Raw genomic sequence first — 21,679 nt, 5'->3', positions numbered from 1 at the left:
TTTCAGAGGGCTGGTTTGATCAGAGCAGCCACTGATCCTGCAACTTGATGCTTTATCCTTTGCTGCAGTGACAACAGTCACTGCCCGTCCACAGCGCTGCTTTCCGCCACCTGTTGACCTTGCCCAGTTTATGTGGACAGAAGCAGTGTCTCTGTTTAAGTCTGGAGCATATCATGCTCATTTGCATTTAACCCAAATAATCTTTGGTGGGAAGGAGTGCTTGGTCAAACAGGCAAAGAAATCTGTTTCTTTGGTCTCTCACTCCCCTAAAACCTTGGGAAAATGACAAGAGGTGGTAAGAGACAGGGGGAATTGTCTCAACAGAGATGGAAAAACAGAAGAGCGTGAGACACATTTCGTGGTCTAAATAGAAAATTTCTGAGTTTACCTTGGAAGTCTTTTAAAATCTCCCTGGGGATGCAAGTGAGAGTGGTCCATTTGAAAATAGCTAAGTTTGGGAATCAGGGTGTTTATTCTCAAGCAAAATGCAGCAACTAAGAAAGATCTTTTAAGCTTAGGTCTTTGTGTGATATTTTTTTTTTGTTTGGCATGTTGCAAAACATTTGCCATAGGAAAACGTAAGAACTTATTCCCCCCCCATTGGAATCAATTGAGTTTAAATTTGCTTAATGTTGGCTGAATCAGACCCTTATACACTTAATATTCATGTTTCCATGTTTATTTTGATGCAGTGCAGTCATTACAAGCTAATTTGACATCATGTTTCATGTGGCACACATTTCTTACAATATGCACCCCTCCTTGGAGACTTACCATGCCACATTAAAAGTGTGAGAAGAAGAGGTTTCCTGACATAGTAGCAGTTGTCACCACCAAGGGTTACATTCATTAGAAATATTCACCATGCAGCAGTGGGAATGATTAAAAAAAATCACCTCTGGCTTTAACAAAAGTGAATGTGGGAAATGGGCCTCCAAGGCTCTTTCACAAATGCAAAATCCATCAGACTACTTCTCTACATCTGATGACCCTACACCTGATTATTGTGGTAACTGGCCCAGTTGGAAAGCATCATGTGTGGTGGGGTGATATAAAAGCTCTGAAGAGTTTTACTTGAATGAGAGGAACCTCGGTTAGAAGACGAAGGGGTGGCCTAAAGAGGGAAGAAGGATGTTTTCGGAGCAGGGGCAGTGCCAAATAAGACACCAAAAGCTTGGTGCTGATACACTGTTGTCCAAGGGCCTACAGAATCTTGGGACCAACCCAGGCTAAAGATAGGCTAACAGTGGGTGATTAATATTAGACAAAGGAATCATTTACTACAGATGAAGAAAGAAAATGTTCTCCATCATATTACAAACCACAAAAAAGCAATTTCTCAGCTTTCTTGGGTCTGTCTTTTTTAGCAGAAAACAAATATAAAAGGATAAAGAAAACCAACAACCATGTAGATGGCTTTAAGGGGGGGGTGAAGCTGGTTAAACTGTGCTAATAAAACTCAGCGCAGAAAGTCCAAAGTTCTATAAAGGAAATATATTTATTTCTTCCAGTCTTACCTCTGTTTCAACAAGAAGTGTTTTCAGCCTCGTCAGATCTTTAGTTACCATCCCGTTCTGCCAAGAAAGAACATTATCACATGCTGTGCATTTGTCAACTGCAAAAACTGTTTTTTTAACCATTGTTTACAAGGTTAATAAAACTGTAGTTTTGAGAGCTACTGGACCATAAGAACACAGTATCATATAAAAGTCCTACAGGCCAGTTAGTTTATCTAGTCCAGCAACCTGTTTTCACTGATGCCCACTTGAGATTCCTAGCAAAAGGCAGACCACGATTATCGGTGGCCTTGTTTATAACAAAACATATCTTACATATTTGTGGTCACTACAGGACAGTTTAAAACTGAGTGAAAATACACTGAAAGTGCTGGCAGACTTTGAGTATCAAGGGGTCCCAAACTGAAAAATGCTATTATTATTTTAAAATCCATGGGAAACTTTTTAAAGCATGGGAAACATTTTAAAACTTAAAAATATGGAGAGAGAAATTATATGGTCAGAACGTATGTCCTAACACTTTTACTACAGCCATTCTGTTGGGCAGGAGTTTCTTTTTATTCCTTATAAAAGCTTCATTTCCAACCTTAAACATGTCTGCAGTGACTCTCTTAAAAACAACTGATAACACTAATACTCCAGGACAGCTGAAAACTTCAGACCTGGAGGCTGGTCTAGCCAGTATTACCTGGTGAACCTGATATGAGAGGAACAGAGCCTTAACTTCCCTGTGCAACTCTACCCCTCTTTTCTTTCCACTGAAGTACAACGTACTTCAAAGGCGAACCTCAGACCAAAGGAGCTGCCAGATCCTTCCCCAGTAAAGGAAGCATGCTAGATACCAACAGCTAATCCATCCATGCTAGTGAGGTCAAAACAGAACTTTCCCATATAAAAACGATCAGTACAGGGCAATTCAAAAGAGGAGCGAAGAATCAAAAGCAAGCAAACCACCTAATCCAAAGCCCATGTAACAGGGACATGTTTTTCCTTTTTTAAAAAATCACTCTTCCATTAGCTTTAACATCTCCTCCCACATTGATTCCAATGGGAAGGGAAATGTGTCAGGTCCATGGCAGGTGTCCTTTTTACCCCATTCCAGGAGCGTGCAAGTGGAATGGAAGTGCTTCTCCTGATCTGCCCCAAGATGCCCTTGGAAAACCTCTTTGTTTTCGCCTCTACCATGAGAGCACCAATGGAAGAAGAGGGATAGCCACAGAGGTTTCTGTGGCTGCAACCTCTGGTGCTGCCTATGGATAGGAAGATCTACAACTATGGCCCAAGGACACCCACTTGGGGACTATTGGGTTGCAGTTTAGAGAGATGAAGGCTCCCCGTGCCCTGCAGAGGCTTTGCGCAGCTAAGCCAGAAGCAAAACAGCGAGAGGGAGCACTGCGCAGCGCTCCCTCTCGCTGTTCTGGCTTCTGGGATAGCCCGCGAAGCCTGCATTTGCTCCATAAGACACACACATATTTTCCCTTACTTTTTAGGAGGGAAAATGTGCGTCTTATAGAGCAAAAAATACGGTATATAACTAACACGTGACAATCCATGCAACTTTTTGGTCTTCAGATTTTATCTTTGATCCTAACTTCTTTTTTAGCACAGTTGTTATGTTTTAAGCTGGTATCAGTAAATCTTGCAAGGTTACGTGCAGTTATAACAAAAAGTGTATGCTTAATATTGTTTGTATATTATGCAAAAATAGCATCAGCCATAGCATTAAAAACAAACACACTTTCTTTACTTGACAATGCATGTGTCCTGAACTAGTGTGTTCTGCTAGAATGTGTTTCATAAACATCAGCAAAAGAGCTATGAATCCTGATGTAATCTGCTCACAGGAGTCAAATTTATGAACAAAAAAGAAAACTTCCTTAGTCTTTAAAATATAAGTGGACCCAAAGAAATAAGATAAAACACATAAATGGTTTGATTCAAATTCTTTTTTTAAGGTGGAAGTTAAAGTTTTAAGACTGTGGATTTATCTCTTGCTAATGAATCAGTACCTGCAAAAGAAAACTGAACCCCTGGCTTTTGAAAGAAAATTAAACAAGCAAAGACTTTCAGCTGTTTCTTTAAAAAAGAACAGAACTTCATTATAACTTTCCTATATTGCTTTCCTATACTGAGTTAATTTTATGTTAACATACTTTGGATCACTCGTCAAAATATTGATCCTATTAACTTATTACCCTATTAACATACTGCTATGTAAGAAATCCAAAAGAAGTCAGTATGTCTGGAAGAGCTATGGCTATGTAGATTTCACCATCTCCAGTGAAGTTTAAACCAAAAGAAACTGAGGTCTGACACCATCCTCTAGTCTAGACTCTGCCTAGAAGTGGATGAAGCTCAGAAGGCAGAAGTAAAAGGCCTAGCACAGGCATAGGCAAACTCAGCCCTCCAGATGTTTTGGGACTACAACTCCCATCATCCCTAGCTAACAGGACCAGTGGTCAGGGATGTTGGGAATTGTAGTCCCAAGACATCTGGAGGGCCGAGTTTGCCTATGCCTGGCCTAGCAGCAGTGGAGAGATTTTTGTAGACTGCTTGGTGAAAGCTGGGAAGGAGTATTTGGCCACTGCAAGCAATACCACAGGATGCAAGTCTTGAGCAGTCTGTCAGCAGCAGGCAGAGGCAGCTAGTGACGTTGCTGCTTGAGTGCTACAAATCAATTACCTTTCCAGTCAGAAGCCAGAATACAAGGAGAAGCAAACTCAGGTGGTCCTCTCACATGCTTTACACACTCATCATCTTAGATGCTAGAAACAAGGATAAAGGACTTCCTGCAGCTCTGGATCCAACCCAATGTATTTGTTACATGCAACAGCTGCCAAACTCTGTTTGGATCAGAGTCATGGATATAACTGAGAGTCATGTTTCACTTCATCTATTAACATCTGCATGCATTAATATATTAACTAGGGCTCAGCACAAATCATTCAGTGCTGTAAATTACTGACATAGCCCCTTCGTTACTAGATAAAGTATATTAGTTCAAAAAACTAGAGATAATCAATTGTCACCTACCAGTGATTCACCCATCAGTGATTTAGAAAGAGCGTTCGATACAATCTGCAGCTTCCCTTTAAGATGCATGCAGCAAAGCACTGCACGGAAAGTGTCATCTTCCTTGTCCAGTCCTTCTCCCAATACTAAAGTGAAAATCATATTCCATTATTTGCCACCAATTATTTACACCAGTTTTTTAAGGCACCCCAACTTGAACTACATCACAGAAGTAAAATTTAGTGGGGGGTTTTCCCAGAAATATAATCTTAAAATGTCCTCCCTCATTTTCCACTGTGTGGTTTCCTTTTGCTCATGTTTTATGTGAAACTTTGTAGCTCTGCTTTGAACTTAAACATTGTGCTACATCTGGCCAACATTCCGGGATGGTAGGAGTTGTAGCCCTACATCATCTGGAAGGCAACAAGTTCCCCATCCTCATCTTAGGAATTTGTCCTACATAATTTCTGTCCTAATGAAGAGTACTTCTAAAATTCCACTGCTCTTCTACACGCTTTTTCCTAATTGAAATTCATTTCAATAAAGGAAGCACAGAATATATTTCCAATGAACTGCAGCTGAAGGAAATAATCAATAACCTATTTACGCCAGAACCAGTCCTAATCAAATCAGCATTGTGTATTTTCTTTATGTAATGTATGTACTGGCTTAATTTTAATAATACAAAATTAAATTTTGACATGAATTTTGTGCTCCCAATGTACAGATACTGGCAACGTATTTAACAACAAAAGCCACAACTACAGGAGAGGTAGAGATACAAAGCTTTAATTAATATCCTATTTGTGTTATCAAAACATAACAGCATCATCTAGCCCAGATATCTTCAATCTTTTCAACATGCATTTGAAGACCCATTTCTTAATCTTTTACCATATATTTCCATGGTAGTAGTGCTTCTGTCCACCTTGGATCAGACCACAGCCCAGCGGTGGGTCCTTACCCACCAGCTGAAGATCAGTGATCTAGTCAACACTGATGTATGTAACTCTCTCAACGAATTAAGTGGGATTTAACAGTGTTTAATGTAGGGCTGGGTCATCTCCCTAACATGAACAAAATCTAATTAAAAAATGGAGAGCACTATACTCTTTGTTCTTTGGTGCTCTTTGTCCAAAATATGTTATGAAATGAGACAGGCAGTTCTTGTTACATTTTGGAACTGACATCAGTTAAGACTAGGATATCCAAACTGGCACCCTCAGTTACCTCCCTTTGCTCTCCCAGCATTGAGAGTAAAAGAAACATTAGCAGAGTAGTGAAATGTTTTTGAGTCATGGAGAGAGGAAGACAGAGACAGAGATCAACATGTATATATTAATTAAATTTATCATCCTGTTTCTCATCAGAGCCGACAATGGCTAACATTTATGGAATACAGCGTTCAAAACAAATTGAAAATACCATTTGCCATAAAATACGGAGAATCAACAATACACTTGAACAAACAGGGACATTCAGAACAGTGGAGGGGGGGGGAGAGAGAACGAGCCTCTGAGTCCTGGATCAGAACTGAAGGGTCACAACTCAATCTTAAAGCACATGCTTTGCAACCAGTAGATCCCAAACATTGCTGGTACACCTAGGAATGACCGCTGCCTGAAATCTTGGGGAGACACTGCCAGTCAGTGTAGACACCACTGAGCTAGCTGGACCAATAGTCTTAAGGTAACTTCCTATATATGTTCCTATATGTCTCCTTCCAATTCCATGCTTTATTGCATAGAGCTTTCAGTCAATAGCACTTATTGATCCAGGGTGTCTTGTAACCAACCCAATGTAAGAAAGTTTGCATATTACTAAACCTTAAAAGAGCTGCCTTTTAAGATAATGAAAGCTGCCACCTTTTGCAAGGAGGAAAGGATTTTTCCCCCATCTGAAATGACTGTAATACACAAATACCAAAACAACACATGATTCCCATTAAAATTCCTCCCCATCAATTTAGCTTTAGCTGTTTAATACATGGGTGTTAATGAACCCACCACTCAAGCCAATTAAAGCCCACAGCATAATTATTTGATGAGGAGAATCGTTTAAACAAAAATCCAAACCTCTGAACAAAGATTGTTAAAGGCAACCATGTCAGAATATTGTAGAATAAATAAGCATGGCAAGCAGGATCACCAGAAATGCAAATTAGGTCATTATTATTATACAAATGCAGGCACCTGAATATGAAAGTAACCTGGCATCCATATGCAGCTATGTCAAGCTTCCAAAGTGCTTCCCATTGCTAAAAGCTAGTAACAGAGAAGCTGCACTACTCTGCATAATCTACTGCAGGGGGTGGGAAATCGTGGTCCTCCATAGGCTGCTATACTTCAACTCTGCAGCCAGCAAGGCCAACAATCGGAGATGACAGGAGTTCCAACAAATCAAAACCTGCAAGGCCACAGGATCCCCACCACTGGCCTACAGGGCAATGTTTCTAAATACATACTTTAATTCAACTGACTCCAGCATTTTGTTGTCTCAGGTTGAGAGTTAGCAGCGATACTACTGAACCTTCGAGAACAGCAGGTAGACTCAACAACCAAGTATATTTTAAACAACAATTAGGATTATGTTAACATAACTCTACTTTAAAGAGTGCAAGAAGATTGCTGATACTTAGAGAACATACTCTGTGATGTACTGCATTATTTCTTTTTGCAAAGTGGCAAATATTGTTTTTATAAAGCTCACAGCAATACTTCCATTTTGGACAAATCCGTTTCTCTAGAGAGCCAGATTTGAAGCGATTTCTTAAAGCTTAAAACTCCAAAGAACCAACCACATTGCTATAAGCTGTAGCAAAAAACTGTGTCTTCATACCGTGCCTGCAGTCTTCATCTGCCTTTCCATAGTTTTTCTGCAAAAAGGAAAATATATATATTGTTAGACACAGCATACGCAATAAGTACATATTTGCTTATGAATTTGTTTAAGGCAGCAGTTAAACAGAAACATGTGATTTATTCAGCAGCACTCTGACTGTAATCCAAGCACGGCCAGGAGTATGCAAACCTCTCTGATTTCAGTGAAACTGTCTATGCACCCGTTCACAATTGGTAATCAAAACTGCAGCTCAAATCTTAAATACAATCAGTAAATTCATTCTCCACTTGGGGATCCCTAATGGAGCCAAACTAGCACCACACACAACCTCGACCCCCTATACACACACACCAAGGAAGATATCCACAGACTTGCAGAACCCCAAAGGTTTGCAACAGTACAAAAATCAATAGTCCTACTATTTGAAACATTTGCCCCCATTAAGAGATCAGATCTAAACTGCACTTAGGTTTAATCTCGGAAGCTGCTCTATGCAGGCAGTCTTGGAATTAAATTTGTACCAGATGTTAAGCAAACAAACACCTATTCGTTTCATCGGATACCTGTGGCACACCCACCCTGTTCCCTAACCTTCCCCCCACCCCTACTCAGGCAATGCAAACCCACTTCATCCACCTTTCTAACCTGAAGCAGTCTCTCTCTCCAGCGACGGTACAACACACATATTGTTTTAAATAAGGCAAAATGAAGAACACCCGTCCGTGCATCTTTTACTTTACCCAACAAAGAGGGCAAAAAAACCAGACCGTGTATGCCCACCTTCCATGAAAGCTAAGAGCGCGGGGACCAAGTATGTCTCCCACTCCAATTACGTAGCCAAGCAGGTAAATAAATGACTGCTAGCTCTGAGCAGCAGGATAGTGTGATGTCAATAAAGGCTTTTCGATTTCCACGTACTCATACAATAAAATCAAATTATTTTCACTGGATTCGATTGTAAACATCACACTCACGAGTTGCAAAGAAGAAGCGATTCTATAGAGAAGGCTCTCAATTTTGATGCGGTCGATTTCAGCCTGACACGCTTCTGGGAAGTGACTGGGAGGGTACCGGCTGAGGGAAAAGAGGGCCTCCGTGCAGTGCTTCACCGCCACTTCGTAATCCTGCTGTCTGAGTGATTCACATGCTTGTTCACATGACTTCTCTGGTCTTCTGTCTGCCATGACTCAGCGGCAGAAATCCTAATATGAATCAGGAGGGGTTTCAAATGCAGGTTAGCTTTAATACAAAAAAAGGTCTTTCAAAACACACCTACATTTTCCAAGTGCTACTAACTGGCCCCCATCGCTATCCCAGGGTTCTTATATTCCACTTGAGCCTCTGCTGCATGCTAAATTCCTGCCGTTCCCCCCCCCCCCCAGCATTTCTCCTTGCACTTTGCATCTGTTTCCATTTTAAAACACTGTTATCTGTCTCCATAACTCTGGAATGAGTAGGTGATGCTCATGTCCCCTTTTACTGCAAACATCAACAATAGTACCTCATGAGAAACCATTAGCTTTGCATTCGTTTGCTTTACATTGGTTTGAAGTGCCACTCAGAGTTAATGTTCCTCTTGCAAGGGCAGATTTCTCTACACCTAAAGACAACTTCTACTATAACAAATGGTTTGGGGGAAAACACCACCACCACATTTGCATTAGGTGTTGTTATAATGCTACCCGCTAACAAATCTTTCCTTGTTTTCTCATGTTATCAGCTGTAATGGTATTTTATAAGGAATTTATATTGCAAAGGCACATCTTTTCAGGGCTTTACACTGAAGTGGGAGTGGGGACTTGTTTGTCTTCACAATGTTTATCAATTATGTACTATTTTTCTAAAAATGTTGATTTTTTCCAACATTTCTATATATGTGCCTTTTTACCTCACCAAAACATCCCAATGCCTTAGCTGGCACAGCAAATGTGGCTCTGACCCCACATCGAGTCAAGGCGCGTAGTAGCCAAGACCAGCCAGGTTATTTTGGTACTCAAGGAAGAAATTCCACAACCACCTCTTCATGCAAAATACAGTAATTATAAATTAAATAACTAGCCATTTTGAGGCATCCAAAATCAGCTTCCTCACCTTGCCTAATACCCAATACTAATCTTCAACCGTAAACCAGCCCTGGTATAACCTGCATTCTGGCACTAACATATTAAAGCTTCAAATTCATTCATCTTCCTATTAAACTTTGCACCCTATGTTTGTTTCTGTATTTGGTAGAAAACCCCACTAAGACAAATCTTCTAAACTTATTTACCCTGGCCTTTGACACCCGAGGTGCACATTTTTAGGCCTCACCCTTTCGGTGACTGTTACAGATAGGTAGCCGTGTTGGTCTGCCATAGTCAAAATAAAAAAATTCCTTCCAGTAGCACCTTAAAGACCAACTAAGTTAGTTCTTGGTATGAGCTTTCGTGTGCATGCACACTTCTTCAGATACACTGAAACAGAAGTTGCCAGATCCTTCTATATAGTGAGAAGGTGGGGAGGGGTATTACTCAGAAGGGTGGTGGGAATGGGTGATTGGCAGATAGCTGAGATGAGCCTGTTGACGACTCTTAACGACTGCAATAGGTCTTACAGGAAAAGGCAAGGGGTGAGGTGAAAAATGGCTTAGTCATGTATAACGAGATAAGAATCCAATGTCTTTGTTCAGACCAGGTCTCTCCATGGTTTTAAGTTTGGTAATGAGTTGCAATTCAGCAGCTTCTCTTTCCAGTCTATTTCTGAAATTCCTTTGTAGTAAAACAGCTATTGGATTCTTATCTCATTCTTATCTCATAACTACAGTGGTACCTCGGGTTACGAACCTAATTTGTTCCAGAGGTCCGTTCTTAACCTGAAACCATTCTTAACCTGAAGCACGCTTTCACTAATGGGGCCTCCCGCTGCCGCTGCCACACGATTTCCGTTCTCATCCTGGGACAAAGTTCTCAACCCAAGGAACTACTTCCGGGTTAGTGGAGTTTGTAACCCAAAGCATTTGTAACCCGAGGTACCACTGTAATACAATTTTTTCAAACAACTCTACAAATGATTTCCTCGACATAAACATATGTGGACATTTGTCTCCAAGATTTATGTCAATAACAGGCTACTATTTGGTTGTATGTCGTTTTGGTTGCCTTGAACAAGATAACAAATTTAATAAATAATGATCATAATAATTATGTTAAGATGTCCAGATGCTTGCCTCCTAACAATACCTGGTGCTAATATTCCACCCCCAAATTTTATTTAAAACAAAGATAAAACAACTACATACAATAAGAGCATCATCCCCGAATACTGTATGCTAAAATCGTCACAAAAACCCAAAATGATACATAATAACCTCCATCGCTCAGAATACTGTCCACAACTAAAATGTTATATTGTATCAGCAGCAGTGCTAGTCTGCAGGGTTTATACAGGAAGGAGAAAAAATAATAATTAAAATATTTAAATACGAGTGCTTCATGCAAGCCAAACTGTGATGTAGACCATATGCATCGTTCTGACATATGCCTCATTGTTTATACAAACTATAAAATTGCCCCTGGTGCCAATATTAATACTTGATACTAATACCCGATACTAATCTTCAGCTGTAAACTATAAGCAGAATTGCCATCAACTTTCAACACAGTACTGAGTACTGCACTTCCCTGTTTCTGCCCACACCAGTGTGTGAAACTGAGCTGCTGTGGGTGGGGACATTTGAAGCCTTTCAGACATTCGTTGTAATATTTGGACATGATGGCTTGCTCAGTGATTTTTGTTTTAAATGAGATGTATTAGTATTATTATTATTATTTTAAATGCATATACTGTACTGCCCTTCATCCAAAGATCACAGGGTGGTTTACAGTATAAAAGCACAAAACATATAACACAACAATAACCTCCCCAACACATTTAAAAGGCCATAGATTGTTTAATCAGGCAAAGGTCTGGAAGAAGAGAAATATCTCACACTCCAAAACCACCATGCTACAATGTTGTTGTTATTTGGTATTATGGAGCTACAGTACTATTGTACGATAATGCTAATTTTAAAAATACAGTAGTATTAATGAAAATCCAGCATCTTAAAAAGCAGAGACATCACCTTGCCAACAAAGGTCCGTATAGTTAAAGCCATGGTTTTCCCAGTAGTGATGTATGGAAGTGAGAGCTGGACCATAAAGAGGGCTGATCGCCCAAAGAATTGATGCTTTTGAATTATGGTGCTGGAGGAGACTCTTGAGAGTCCCATGGACTGCAAGAAGATCAAACCTCTCCATTCTAAAGGAAATCAGCCCTGAGTGTTCACTGGAAGGACAGATCCTGAAGCTGAGGCTCCAAGACTTTGGCCACCTCATGAGAAGAGAAGACTCCCTGGCAAAGACCCTGATGTTGGGAAAGATGGAGGGCAAAAGGAGAAGGGGACGACAGAGGACGAGATGGTTGGACAGTGTTCTCAAAGCTACCAGCATGACTTTGACCAAACTGCGGGAGGCAGTGGAACGAAGAGTCGGACACAACTAAACGACTAAACAACAACAATGAAAAATCTTTCCATTCATGGCTATTTTAGCAACATGGTGAATGAATGACAGTGGCTAGAAAAGGGGGGGGGGGGCTTAATTGTATGGCATTCCAGCCCAATGGTGTTATACTCTCACATTCCATGGAACCAGAAGTATTTTAGCGATAACAGAATAGGATCTTTCTCTGGCATAATGAGCCTTCCCATTATTTTCCTCCCCCTGAAGTCCCCAGTACACTTCCCCCCCCCTTTTTTTTGCAAAGCACTTAAGAGGCTCTATTTATAATCAAGCTGTGTTGTCCTTGCCTGCGAGCCTAGGTGAAATTGCCTCGGTTCCCGAGGTGAGAGCTGGGGCAGTTTCAGCTGGAGTCTCACGGGCAGAGGCCAATGCAGCTCGTTTCTTTCAACACTGCGGTATATCGCCACACCGCAATGTTTAGCTGGTGATAAACCGTGATGTCGAAAAGCTGATATCACCCAGCTCTAGTAACTGCATGCCATTTCTTACAAACCGTGACAAGCTCTCAAGTGCCTTTTTATTGCAATCAAAAACGGGCATACTTGGTTGGAAAAATATACCTCATTTGTTTAATTTCAAAACAGTTGCAAATCTACCATTATACAAATACCAATTCTCTGAATGTCATGAATATGACATGCATTTAAGTTCCCTATCAATGTAATGCAATCTCCTATTACAGTGGTACAGTGGTACCCCGCAAGACGAACGCCTCGCGAGACGAAAAACTCGCAAAACGAAAGGTTTTTTCGTTTTCGAGTTGCCTCGCAAGACGAATTTCCCTATGGGCTTGCTTCGCAAAACGAAGCTTGCCCCGCAAGCTCCGGGGACAGCGGGTCTTCCCCGCTGTCCCCGGACCTCTTTTGAAGCAAGGGGCGGCGTGGAGAAGCGATCTCCCCGCAGCCCCTTGCTTCAAAAGAGGTCTGGGGACAGCGGGGAAGAAGCGATCTTCTCCCTGCAGCCCCAGGTCCGGGGACAGCGGGAAGCGCTTCCCGCTGTCCCCGGACCTCTTTTGAAGCAAGGGGTGGTGTGGAGAAGCGATCTCCCCGCAGCCCCTTGCTTCAAAAGAGGTCTGGGGACAGCGGGGAAGAAGCGATCTTCTCCCCGCAGCCCCAGGTCCGGGGACAGCGGGAAGCGCTTCCCGCTGTCCCCGGACCTCTTTTGAAGCAAGGGACGGCGGGGAAGAAGCTATCTTCTCCCCGCAGCCCCTTGCTTCAAAAGAGGGGACAGAGCAGTGCTTCCCCTCTGTCGCCGGACGGTCTCCATAGGAACGCATTAATTGATTTTCAATGCATTCCTATGGGAAACCGTGCTTCGCAAGACGAAAAACTCGCAAGAAGAAAAAACTTGCGGAACGAATTAATTTCGTCTTGCGAGGCACCACTGTACCTCGGGTTAAGTACTTAATTTGTTCCGGAGGTCCATACTTAACCTGAAACTGTTCTTAACCTGAAGCACCACTTTAGCCGCCGGAGCACGATTTCTGTTCTCATCCTGAAGCAAAGTTCTTAACCTGAAGCACTATTTATGGGTTAGTGGAGTCTGTAACCTGAAGCGTATGTAACCTGAAGCGTATGTAACCCAAGGTACCACTGTACCTATGTTTAGAAGCCAAAAGGCAAAAAGTTTAGAAGGCAAAAATGTTTCTTTTCCAACCAACCCTTTGGTTTTTAATTATGTGGCCTCCTTCAGTGGGTGGGAAGTCTCAGTCCTGCTTTTTATAAACATGAATGTATTTTACTCTGTTTTAGTTTTATGTAGCTTTTAATGCATATTTCTAAGTTGCTTTGTGTTACTTCTTATAAGAAAAATGACTAATAATTTCAAATAATCATTATAGTAGCAGCCATTCTCACTTCTTACAAACACTGATGTTTAGTGCTCATTTTGTATGAAAGCACAAAGCACTTCCTGTAGTGTAATGATCAAGCTAACTTACAACCCAGTTTCTGAGCCATGCTTCAATGCTATTTATTTACAGTCAGATTTTAAAATGACCATTTTACAATGGCCAGAATATTTCTGGCAAAAAAATAAAGAAAACGCATGAACACAACTATTTGCAACAAAACGAACTGAAATCAATTCCCGCACGCCTGTTGAATTTCACCTTTGAATGAAGAACCAAAGCATTTGCTTTGTAAAGATGCTTGTAAATGAACCCCCTGCTGAAGAGAAATAAAAACTTTTAGGGGAAGTGTTAGAGGAAATTGTTGGTTTTCGATACGTAAACATTTAACAATACCTTTTTACAGCCTGTCTGGGTCTCAGGCACATCTACAGTTCAAAGGCATTAATGTGATTTTTTTAAAATTTATTTTTTACTATTCATTCATAGCTTGCCAAATTATTATCTCCTTAATCAAACTGCAGTTTAGGAGACAAGTATGGCTGCTGGTGGGAAATCACATTTACCATAGGAATCTATGGATCATTCAAACTGTATCCTAGAACAATCCTGACAAAGTTCAAAGCAACACCAGTTTTTCTTTATTAAATTGGAAAATGCTTCGGAAAAACCACAGTGGAAACAATGGGATCAGCATTCATCTTTTAAAGGGTTTTCCTTTTGAATACCCTATGTCATCCCACCAGTAAACCAAAAGGAAAGCATTCACATCTGGTCAACATTTTGTACTGCAAAATACCCACCCACTCCCATCAAAAGATAAAATATTTCTTTCAACAATATCTCTAAAGCTCTATACTTTGATACGTTTGTTCTCATCACTCTGTCAGTTGCAGATCCTATTGTCTAGTTGTCTCATACACTAAGTTGTACATGGATAAGGAGACAGGCCGATGGTGAGGGAACGTCTAGCCTACAAGCCTAATTCGGCTTGCCAGGTCTCAGAGGTTGGTCCACCAAGCCATTTTGGGAAAACCACACCTACCTCCCACAGGCACGCCATTATATATGAAGTCAGGCGCAGGGAAGTTCAAGCCATGGTTAAAAGAATGAAAAATTAGGAGCACATGCTTAAGTATGCGTCCGATTCTTACATGCACACCATCTTAAATTCAAGCCAGGCTGCAAAAGATTTTCCTTCGCAGATGCAGCTCTTTGATAGACTGTAGAAGACTTTGTCCACAAACAGCACCATATATAGCTATCAAATAAGTTTAGAACTAAATTTATTCTCAGGGATCATTATGCTAACTGTTCAGTTGCGAGTAATAGTAAAAATATCTTGGAAATTAAGCTCAGCAACTTTAAAGGGCTCTCCTACATTTCAATGGGCACTACGTAAAAAAATAAAATAAAATCATTTTATTTCTGTTACCCTGTGCATAACAAGCTAGAGTCTTTTTGTTTCAGCTGCCCAAAGACAAAACAAAATTCATATCTCAAGGAAAAGACACAAGGTTTTTTACTTATCTTACAGAGTAGTAAAAGGAAAATTACAGAGCTGAACAATGCTGAAGTTTTGTCAGATAGTGTTAAAACACACACAGCAAGAATAGGTTTCCCCATAGCAATGCATTGTGTGAAAAGAAAAAAAGCAAATATAAATGGCCATAATTTCAGTTGTGACATTTGGCATAATGCATTAATATTAACTCTATGAACACATTTCTGGTTCTGGCTTTGAAACGACACATTTAGGATCTGGCTTTAAAACTACCTAGAGCTGATTCACAGTCAAGGAACTAGTGACTACTAATTAACTAATGACCACTGCACAGTGGTACCTCGGGTTAAGAACTTAATTTGTTCCGGAGGTCCGTTCTTAACCTGAAACTGTTCTTAACCTGAAGCACCACTTTAGCTAATGCGGCCTCCCGCTGCCGCACGATTTCTGTTCTCATCCTGAAGCAAAGTTTTTAACCCGAGGTACTATTTCTGGGTTAGTGGAGTCTGTAACCTGAAGCATCTGTAACCTGAAGTGTATGTAACCCAAGGTACCACTGTATAAAGGCTTATGCCAATAGGCCACATTCACACAATATGGGGGGGGGGGGGAGAGTGGAAGGAAGGGTGTAAGAATTCTATGACCAAGTGTTTATTTGTGTAAGCACCAGTTCACATCAAATATTTTACATGCAGTGAGTGAAGGTATGAGAGTCCTAAGGCTTAATCCACATGTATAACCTATGTACATAGGACAAGCCTCAGGATCCCATTTATTAAGTACTACCTGACTGTAAAGTTCCTCCCTGCAATTATGAAAATCATTCTAGAATTCCCTCTAGGTAGGAAAAGTTGCTCAATGAGAAGGGTAATAATATGCTAGTTGACCTCTAGCAACTAATGCTTCCTCTCTGTAGAATATTTGATATACTAGGCAAGTGGCGGTGTTCTTGTAACTTGCTTTTGCAAACTTCAAACCACACGCCAGAACTGAAGAGCAAGACAGAGCCATGGGCAGCTGCACATGCCATAATCAACTTAATGCTGCTGGCACAACTACTTATTGGCTCTTTCCTCCACCCTTTGCCTTGCATCAGCCAGAACCTCTGTTGTTACGAAACAGATAAAGCAAAACCATAAGACTGGATTGCCCACATGCAAATAAAACCCACTAAGCAATGTTAGAAATGCCAAATACCCTATCCTGGAATTATGGCACATGAGATGGTTTCTCATTATTTCTGTACCATATAGAAGAGAATCAGACACTTTGCAACTGCTTGCAGTGGTACCTCGGTTTACAAATTTAATTCATTCCAGAAGTCCGTTCTTAAACCAAAGTGTTCTTAAACTGAGGCGCACTTTCCCTACTGAGGCCTCCCGCTGCCAATGCCCTTCCACCGTTCGGCTTCCATTTGTCTTCCGGGGCAAGTTTGCTAACCGGAACACCTACTTCCGGTTTTGCGGAGTTCGTTGTCCAAATCATTTGTTAACAGGACCGTTTGTAGACCGAGGTACCACTGTACTAGTGGCAGCAATTTTAATCTGATTCTATATCGTATATTTTCAATTGGATATTTTATTCTGGTACCTTTGTGTTGTTTTCTTTGTGTTGTTTTCTTAGTTAAAAGATTAAAAAACAGAAAACTTTTTAAAACTGCACATACGTTATCTTCCAATACATAGGGTATAGGGTAGATCAAAAATATCAGAGTACCTTTGCACAACTTGCAACCCACCAGGCTGAAAACAGCCTACCCATGGCTGCCCGTTCAGGAGATGGGTAAACCTCTGCTGCTGCTAAAAGACAGACAATGCCATAGAGAAAGAAAGAGCAACCCCTCTAATATCCCAAGGAGGAATTATTCACAGAGAAGTTACAAGTAAAAGCCACTTGGTAGTTTAGCAGGGGTCAGCAAACTTTTTCTGCAGGGGGCCGGTCCACTGTCCCTCAGACCTTGTGGGGGGCCTGACTATATGGGGGGGGGGAGAGAACAAATTCCTATGGCCCACAAATAAACCAGAGATGCATTTTAAATAAAAGGACACATTCTACTCATGTAAAAACACCAGGCAGGCCCCACAAATAACCCAGAGATGCATTTTAAATAAAAGGACACATTCTACTCATGTAAAAACACACTGATTCCCGAACCGTCTGCGGGCCGGATTTAGAAGGCGATTGGGCTGGATCCGGCCCCAAGGCCTTAGTTTGCCTACCCATGGTTTAGTGCTTAGAGTAGCTGAAGAGATCCTCAGAACTGGGACTTGCAGGCTTTAGAGTCTTTCAGCAATAATAGGTACCACAAAGTGTAAACAAAAAGTAAATTGGCTGGTGTGTAGGGGAAGACAAGGAAAAATAAAGTTGTTTGTGTCATTCCTCAGTAGTCACAGAGAGTCCTGAGAATGGAAGGAGTTGTTGGCTGAAGATAAAGAGACGCATATACACTGCCCCCCCCCCAGTCCTTTCCCCCATCTCAGACCACTGGAAACTTGTTGAAGAACTTGGTGGGCTATTGTTGTACAAATTGTAATGCACTGTGCTAGATGCTGTACAATTTTAAATGTATTTTTACAGACACACCACACACCACCTTAATGAAGCTCACAGACCACCAGTGGTCCATGGACCACTGTTTGGGAACTCCTGGGATAGTATAAATCTCACGCTCTTCTGGACACACAAAAATCTGTTTTTTAAAAAATAATTTCATGGTTGGATAAATGGCTCAGAAATAAGACAAAAATAAACATGCAAAAAGGAGCATGTGCAGAGTGGAACCAAAGTGAGCATTTATCATTTGGAAAACCGCACACGGTTATGCACTACTGCAACAGTAATGGTTGATTTGATGCATTCAAAAACTCCATTTTCAAAGAATATATAACCATTTTAGTACGGTAACATGCTGCTGGGATACATTCACATGAAGAGTTACTTCAGTTTAACATGTTCTCAGCATGATTTGATTCCTCTACTGTAGCCCACAGGGAATGGCTGCATCTGCAACTTTCTGTACCCAACCATCTTCCTGGAAGCCCTCATGAGTTTCCTGAGCATAGCTGCAGTCCTATACACACTTGCACATAAGTCCCATTCTCTTACACACACTCTCTCTCAGCCTCAGACCCTGATCTACAATAGCAGCATAACTTTCAGAGTTATGCTGTAATTTACCGTATTTTTCGCCCTATAGGACGCACCGGCCCATAGGACGCACCTAGTTTTTTGGGGGGGAAATCAAGGGAAAAATTTCTATTTCCCCCCCCCCAGGTTTGCACAGCCATCCCCAAGCTAGAAGAGGGAGACGGAGCGCTCCGTCTCCCTCTTCTGCCTTCAGGGACAGCCTCCTTGCCTCTGCGGGGCAGCGCACTGCGCTGCCCTGCAGAGGCTTTGCGCAACTATCCCCAAGCTAGAAGAGGGAGATGGAGCGCTCCAACTCCCTCTTCTGCTTTCAGGGACAGCTTGCCCTGCTGTCCCCTGAGTTTGTGGGGCTGGCGGGGGGAGAAGCAAGCTTGCTTCCCCCCCCCCCAGCCTCCAGATCAGGTCGGGGAATAGCGGGGTGGCGGCGCTCCGCCTCCCCGCTATCCCGTGAGCTTATGGGGCTGGCGGGGGGGAGAAGCAAGCTTGCTTCTCCCCCCCCCCAGCCTCCAGATCAGGTCGGGGAATAGCGGGGTGGCGGCGCTGCGCCTCCCCGCTGTCCCCCAGCTTTTGGGCTGCAGGCTGCTGTCCGCAAGCCTTGCGAGCCCGCGGGACATCCCGCCGGGCTTGCAAGACTTGCGGATAGCTTCCTGAAGCCTGGAGAGCAAGAGGGGTCGGTGCGCACTGACCCCTCTCGCTCTCCAGGCTTCAGCGAAAGCCTGCATTCGCCCCATAGGACGCACACACATTCCCCTTCATTTTTGGAGGGGAAAAAGTGTGTCCTATAGGGCGAAAAATACGGTATATTCCACTCTTCTGTATCAATATATACTTGGGGGAGTTTCCAAGGATTTGAAAGGCAATAACAAAACTAATCATAGCAGCAAAACCAAATATAATGTAGCTGTTGTAAAAATTACTTAGATGATAAACTGAAGTGTGTGTAGCACTCTAAAGTGCTACAGAAATGATAAATATAAATATAAATGTACCCTGCAATCTGGCTGGTCCTCCTGCTATGGTATGGTGTCAATCGAGATACAACAGCTTTACAATCTTATATTTTCCATTTGTATTATTTTAATATGCTGTTTGGAAGGAAACCTATTTGGTTTTTCTTTTCTCAACAGAAAATGGTGTGATGAACTGCAGAAATATATTGACAGGTCTTTTAAAAATACATGTTTACCAATATAGTATAAAACACTCATAAGGCTTAATTTTGCATCTGTACCCTTGATGCCCTTTCTTCTTGCAGCTTCTTATGGGCCCCACAGATTCTTATTGGTTGTGGAAAGGAAAAACACACTGAGTGCTTCTCACTTCTGTGCTGTCTATGCACTTTTTCCAATCTAAGAGAAATCCTGAAAATATATTGGTGAAGATTGAGTAGCTCTGTCTGAGCCTTAGGAAATATATATTGATCCTTACTGACCTTCTGACCTTTTTCAAAATACTTGATTTAATTCTTTAAGTGAATTGCTGCATTCCACTGTCAGAGCACCATATGGACCACAGAAATATCTTAAATACTTCTTGAGACAAGTGATTATGGTTCTTCTGCATTCACTTTAGAAAACATAATGGCATGCCCATTTTTAATTTAAAAACTTCACTAGAGTATATATGACTGTGGCTGACTGACAACAGCAATAAATCACTACCTAAACTTATCAGTCTTTCCAATCAATGTTTTCAGAATGAACTGCATGAACCTATCCCTTAAAATGTATCACAATGGAGGGTTAGGGAGGAAACCATTGATTGAAATAAGAAATATGCCTTCAAAGTTGAGCCCTTGGAAAAGCACAGCGCACACCCCAAAATCTTGAAAATAATAGCTGAATAATAGTAGAAGTTATGGCTTGTTAGGGAATTAAAAGTTCTAAGAAACTATTTGGCTGCTTAAATTACCATCCTTCTCTTCCAAGCACTCCAATAGGTAATAAACATTTGCAAGAAATGCAATGGGATGTATCCAACAGTGTCCTTCACACAGACGGAAGGCTCTTTGGTCCAGTGGAGGCTTCATTCTATGGAAAGGGGACACAATTTCTGCAGAGTCTGCCTCCCCACAGTGGGCCTTTTCCAATTTATTTCCAGTGGGTCCCCCCTTTCACCTTCCAGAGTTTTGAGGAGTGCAAAAGTCACACACATGCCCACAACTTTTACAACCCCCTTCAGAAAATACAACATGAAAATCAGCTTAAAACTCAGTTTCTCCAGTTTTGCCGAAAGTTGGCTCTCCCAAAAAATGCAGAAGAGGGAATGCAGTTTCCTTCACCTTCCTGATGTAATATCTATTTCTCCACCACCACCCATAGCAAAAAGTTTTTGGGGGAAGTTTTGGCCCAGAACTGCCATTTATTGCACACCATAGCAGCTTCCCCCACTCCCCGTGAACCAAAAAACAAACAAAATACTTCAATACACATAAAACACACACACTGTGTGATCCCCAGTGTGAGCAACAGCTGTGGTTCTGGTAGAAACCATTGCTCATGTGGTTCAAGCAAAGAGGATTCAAAGATAAGATGCATGAGAGATGAACTCTGTCAGTAGTCACACAGCGGCAGGGGGAGGTGTTTAAAAGCCCTTTATCCAATCAAGGAGATAAGAAGCTAAACTGCATAAAGGGAGCACCGTGCCAAAGCCTATGTTGCATTTTACACTGGTAAAAACTTTTGCCTACATTTTGTTTCATGCCAGTCAGTCAATGCCAAGACCAATACTACTGTGATTTTCTTCGTATATATGAAGGTGACTTTTGCCACCATCATTATGTCACGGTGGGGAGGGGACGCATTACCAAAACACAACAAAAAGCAAGTTGCCAGTGGCATGTTCTCACACACTTCTGACAATAATCAGAGGTGTCCTGAGCCAGAAGAAATAGTCAGATGCATATAGAGAACTATGTCTAACTTATGTGCATATCTTCCACAGCCTTGAGAAAACTATTAACAGTTCATCAATCTCCTAAGTTATTGGCCACAAAAGATGGCAAAACCTGGCCAACTGTAAAAGTAAATGCAGTCTACTGAGCTTCATACCTGCACTATGACAGCGGTAACAATCCTTTCACCAAGCTGCACCCACAATTCTCTGTTGTTAGTGGGTCATATGATGTGGGGGGAGCTTAACAAAAATGGAAGCACTTTTAAATACACAATACAGTGGTAACTCAGGTTACATATGCTTCAGGTTACATACGCTTCAGGTTACAGACTCCGCTAACCCAGAAAGATTACCTCGGGTTAAGAACTTTGCTTCA

The 21,679-nt window shown here is 41.6% G+C and overlaps 1 protein-coding gene across 6 annotated transcripts in view; it reads right to left on the bottom strand.

Moving 5' to 3' along the window:
* The window catches only part of HELZ (helicase with zinc finger), a 122,662-nt gene that overhangs the window by 86,946 nt on the left and 14,037 nt on the right, over positions 1–21,679 (bottom strand). For 4 of the 6 annotated variants that reach the window (XM_083489786.1, XM_083489784.1, XM_083489785.1 and 1 more), the window contains 4 exons: positions 8,345–8,572; positions 7,368–7,404; positions 4,551–4,675; positions 1,518–1,574 (listed from right to left, as the gene is read on the bottom strand). In XM_083489786.1, the coding sequence (XP_083345912.1) occupies positions 1,518–1,574; positions 4,551–4,675; positions 7,368–7,404; positions 8,345–8,554 (429 nt within the window). In that variant the 5' untranslated portion in view covers positions 8,555–8,572. The remainder of the gene's footprint in view (positions 1–1,517; positions 1,575–4,550; positions 4,676–7,367; positions 7,405–8,344; positions 8,573–21,679) is intronic. The other 2 variants (XM_083489789.1, XM_083489788.1) reach the window with 1 other exon arrangement.

The sequence above is a fragment of the Podarcis liolepis genome (genome assembly GCF_965112155.1).
Source record: "Podarcis liolepis genome assembly, chromosome: 2".
NCBI classification, from domain to species: Eukaryota; Metazoa; Chordata; class Lepidosauria; order Squamata; family Lacertidae; genus Podarcis; species Podarcis liolepis.
The sequence above is the reverse complement of the archived record's forward strand: the minus strand, read 5'-3'. Positions and strand labels throughout refer to the sequence as shown.